At 41.8% G+C, this 4,157-nt stretch overlaps 1 protein-coding gene across 1 annotated transcript; it reads right to left on the bottom strand.

The window, feature by feature from the left end:
- Window positions 1-586: 586 nt before the first annotated feature.
- On the bottom strand, window positions 587-1,525 carry LOC115305425 (olfactory receptor 8S1-like). Its single transcript, XM_029955670.1, has one exon. It carries the CDS (start codon window positions 1,520-1,522, stop codon window positions 587-589), a length of 936 nt encoding a protein of 311 aa, XP_029811530.1. The 5' UTR covers window positions 1,523-1,525.
- Window positions 1,526-4,157: the final 2,632 nt, after the last annotated feature.

Raw genomic sequence — 4,157 nt, 5'->3', positions numbered from 1 at the left:
AAAGTAGGTGAACTGTATCAGAGGGCTAAGTTTTTGTGTCTCACCATAGCATGAGCCATATTTCTCTTCATGTTATAACTCCAAAGGCACAACAATAGAGTTCTTGGTATCACCCAAATCACTGACCTGTCACTTGTGCCATCCTGAATTTTAGTGGGGGCTTCCCAACCAAAGCTCAAATGTCTCCACAGATCCTATGTCTATAACTGTTCTTTCCCTGTGACTCAGTTTTGGTGAAATCTTATCATTTTAAGTGGCTTTCTGTACCTGTAATTCTAAGAAGTCATTCAATACACATGCATTTTCCGACTCAGTGTCCTTAAAACAATACAGAGATAAAGTATGATTAAGTAAAACTTATAATCAAGTAGACTATATATTCCCTTTCTCTGCCTTTGAGCCAGATTTAATCTGAACCACCTTCTATGCTGAACCCACCTCAAGGTATCTTTGTGTCTCTTTCTTCAGTTTTATGAAGTATCTTTTGACTTCTAAAACAGTGGGCCATCAGAAGATTTGAGTGTCAACCCATCAGATATCTCGAAGGCTGTAGTTCCTTCTTAATTCATCATCTCTTTGTAGCTTGCTACCTATGCCATTGCAAACATTTCTCCAAAGTTCTTCTCAGAGCTGCCTTTACTTCTTTGTTTTTCAGGCTATAGATGAGGGGATTCACTAGAGGAGTGACCACACCATACTGTATGGAGAAGATGAGTTCCAGAGGTGAGCCTGAGGTTGGCAGGAGATAACGGAGGAGAGCAGATCCATAGAAGAAGCTCACTGTGACAAGGTGGGAGAAGCAGGTGGAGAAGGTCTTGCTTCTGCCTGTGGTGGTGCTGATGCTCAGGATAGTGGACGCAATGAGAGCATAAGAGATGAAGATCAGTAAGAATGTTCCAAAGCCATGCAGGAGTGAAGAGATGACCAGGACAGTGACATTGCTGGTGACATCAGAGCAGGACAAAGGGAAGAGAGAGGGCAGCTCACAGCTGTAGTGAGAGATGGTACGGGTCTCACAGAAGTTCAAGTCCGTAGCCAGGGGGATGTTGATAACTGCATCCAGGAAACTCAGGCTCCATGAAGCCCATACCAGCCTCACGCACACCTGGCTGCTCATCATCTGGCCATAGAGCAGAGGGTGGCAGATGGCGGCATAGCGGTCATAGGCCATGGCAGACAGCAGTAAAACTTCTGTTCCTCCAATGTCAAGCACAAAGAACGCTTGAATCAGACATCCCTCTTTTGAAATGACTTTTGTTTTAGACAGTAAGTTCTCCAGAAGCTTGGGCACGGTGACTGAAGAAAAGCAAAGATCCACGAAGGAGAGATGACTCAGGAAGAAATACATGGGTTTTTGGAGGTGGGAATCAGTCCTGATCACCAGCAGCATCATTAGGTTCCCCATTAGGGTCAGGAGGTAAATCCCCAGGAAGAGCACAAAGAGCAATGCCTGGATGTCGGGGTCAGCTGGCAACCCAAGGAGGATGAACTCCGTGATGGTGCTGTGGTTTCCTAAGGCCATCTAAGGAGGGTGCTTCCTAGAAATAAATACAGGAATGGACTTGAAGCTTCTCTTGATTACACTCAATTACAGAGGTAGGGGTCCTGTATGCATGCACTCCTAGTTATTTAGATTTCACATATCCCCTTTTTGACCACCTGGAATCCCTTCTTCCTGTCTAGTGTTCGGTTTCAAACTCACTTGATATTTCCAAATAGCTGTTACTCGACCTTAAAGACAGCAGAGGTTGGGGCACCTAGGTGGCTCAGTTGGTTGAGCATCTGACTTCAGCTCAGGTCATGATCTCATTTTCATGAGTTTGGGCCCCATGTCGGGCTCTGTGCTGACAGCTCAGAGCCTGGAGCCTCTTCAAATTCTGTCTCTGTCTCTCTCTGCCCCTTGCTGCTCATGCACTGTCTTTGTCTCTTTCAAAAATAAAGGAACATAACAAATTTTAAAAGATGTTTAGGGGAATTTGCAAATTTGTTTGGACCTAGTCCATGACTAATTTATTCAATCCCCCTCAACTGAACGTTGTTTTGTCAGCAGTATTCTCTGTGTATGTTTTATACGTTGTAGCAGGTTGGTACGAGCATATTTCACATTTGCCTCCTCCCCTCAATTCTCCAATCTGTGCTTGCCTCATTTCAAAACCTTCATAAGGTTCATAATTGCTTCATAACATCACTTGGTTTTTCTTCAACATTTTATCATTGAGAATAAACATTAACATATATATTGTTAATTTGAGCCTTTGGGACAAAATTAAATGATGACTCTGTGTGTGTGCGTGTGTGTGTGTGTGTGTGTGTGTGTGTGTTGGGGTGGTGGTGGTGTGTGTGGGTGTGAGTGTGAATTTTGTAGTGGGGCTATAGAATAAGGGAAGTTATTACTGACTCCGTTTTGCCAATCGAAAAATGAGTATCATAAATTACATAACTTGTCCAATGCAATGATTTGTATACCTAGTCTTTCTTTCATGCAGTGACTTTTGTTTAAAGCCTGCTTTCAAATTCTCCATCAAAAGTGGCATTTAGACATTACAATCAGTCTTCACTGTTTTGTTCTCAATTTTATGGACAGACAGGTGTCCTTGTTCCTGAGCACCCACAGGAATAACTTTCTCTCTGCTTTTACTTGAGCATCTGCTTTTTTTTTTTTAGTTTTTATTTTATTTATTTATTTATTTTTATTTCCAAAGCTATGGATCAGTGTTATTTTTTTATTTTTTAATAGTTTATTATCAAATCAGTTTCCATATAACGCCCAGTGCTTCTCCATCTGCTCTACTAGATATGCCTTTTAGGTAATTAACCGAAATCGTATTTATAGTTTTACTCTGATCTTATGTGACCTGTTATTGAGATCCTTTGCGATCATTTGCTTCTTTTCATGCCCAGAGTACATAATGAATTTATAAAATAGCTATATGTGTGCATATATATATATATATTTTTCAACTGAGGGCCTAATATGTGTTTGGCACTTTAAAAGTTGTGATGTTTTCTCATTAATCACAATTAAATGAGAATTAGTTTCACCATTCTGTGTAGATCATTCTATACTAATTTTTTCAAATCTAGAATCAGGAGTATGTGAGTATTTTGCCTTCCCAGAGTGGATGAGTGGCTACATTAGGATTTCACCTGGGTCTTCATTATTGATTCTCATCTGGTGCCTCAGCCTCCCTTTTCCTTGCCAATTTCTTAAGGACACTAGCTCTCATCTGGTGGCAGACCTGGAGATGCCCCACTTGGGTCTACCTTAAAGAAAGAAACCAACGTGCCACTGTAAGGGATGCAGTTAACTGACAGCATCCAGTTGCAGGACCTTTGAGACCAACCTCGGCTTTGGGCCAAACTGTTTCCAAGCAGGCAGTGAATGAGACCGTCTTCTCTATGGGGCAGTCATTGCTCCAGATCTCCCAATGGCTTGGATGAGTATTTGTCAGATCTGCACTGCAGTCTGAGGCTCTTTTAGTCAATTCTGTTGGCCTTCCCTCTTTCCTGTTGCCAGTGTCACGTCTGAATTGCAGTCCAAACGCTTTCCTGCCCCAATCATTATCTTTCAGTGGTTCCTCTACATTAAATTTTATGTAATCCTCACCATCTCCTTCAGGTGTGGAGGACCTCTCCTGACAGACTTCCACTCTGTGCTAAATCAGTAACTCACCCTAAGCAACTCTATTTTTTTAATGCCATGGCTGAATCACCATCTCGATTTGGAAGGGAGTGGTTAGAATAGTTATGCCAGTTTTTTCCTTTTCCTCCCTCCCCCAAACAATGACACTATAGTTCTTTGATGAGGGTGATCATGCTCCAAATTACTTGGCATGTCTGTACCATAAAACTTGGTCTAATGAGAAGCACATATGCTGGATCCTTGATCTGTTTTTGTTGGATGAAAAAGGAAAGCAATCAAGTGAATTGAACAAACTGGTTAGCAAACCTTCTTTAGAAAAAATGTCGACCCAGAAGCTTGATAAAGATCCAGCAATAAGAAGACAACAGTGTGGGAAGCAAAGAAATGGTATGTGTGTCTGTGTGTTTGCAGTGTGTGTCTTGCCCGTCTCAGGTTTGAGCAACTATTGGTGTACTTCACATATTCCAGTCCTACTATCCCATTTCAGACTGTATCAGAAAGGCTAAAACCCATG

Source organism: Suricata suricatta, chromosome 10, assembly GCF_006229205.1.
Source record: "Suricata suricatta isolate VVHF042 chromosome 10, meerkat_22Aug2017_6uvM2_HiC, whole genome shotgun sequence".
Lineage (NCBI taxonomy): Eukaryota > Metazoa > Chordata > Mammalia > Carnivora > Herpestidae > Suricata > Suricata suricatta.
Note: the sequence above shows the minus strand (reverse complement) of the source record. Positions and strands in the feature narration are given on the sequence as shown.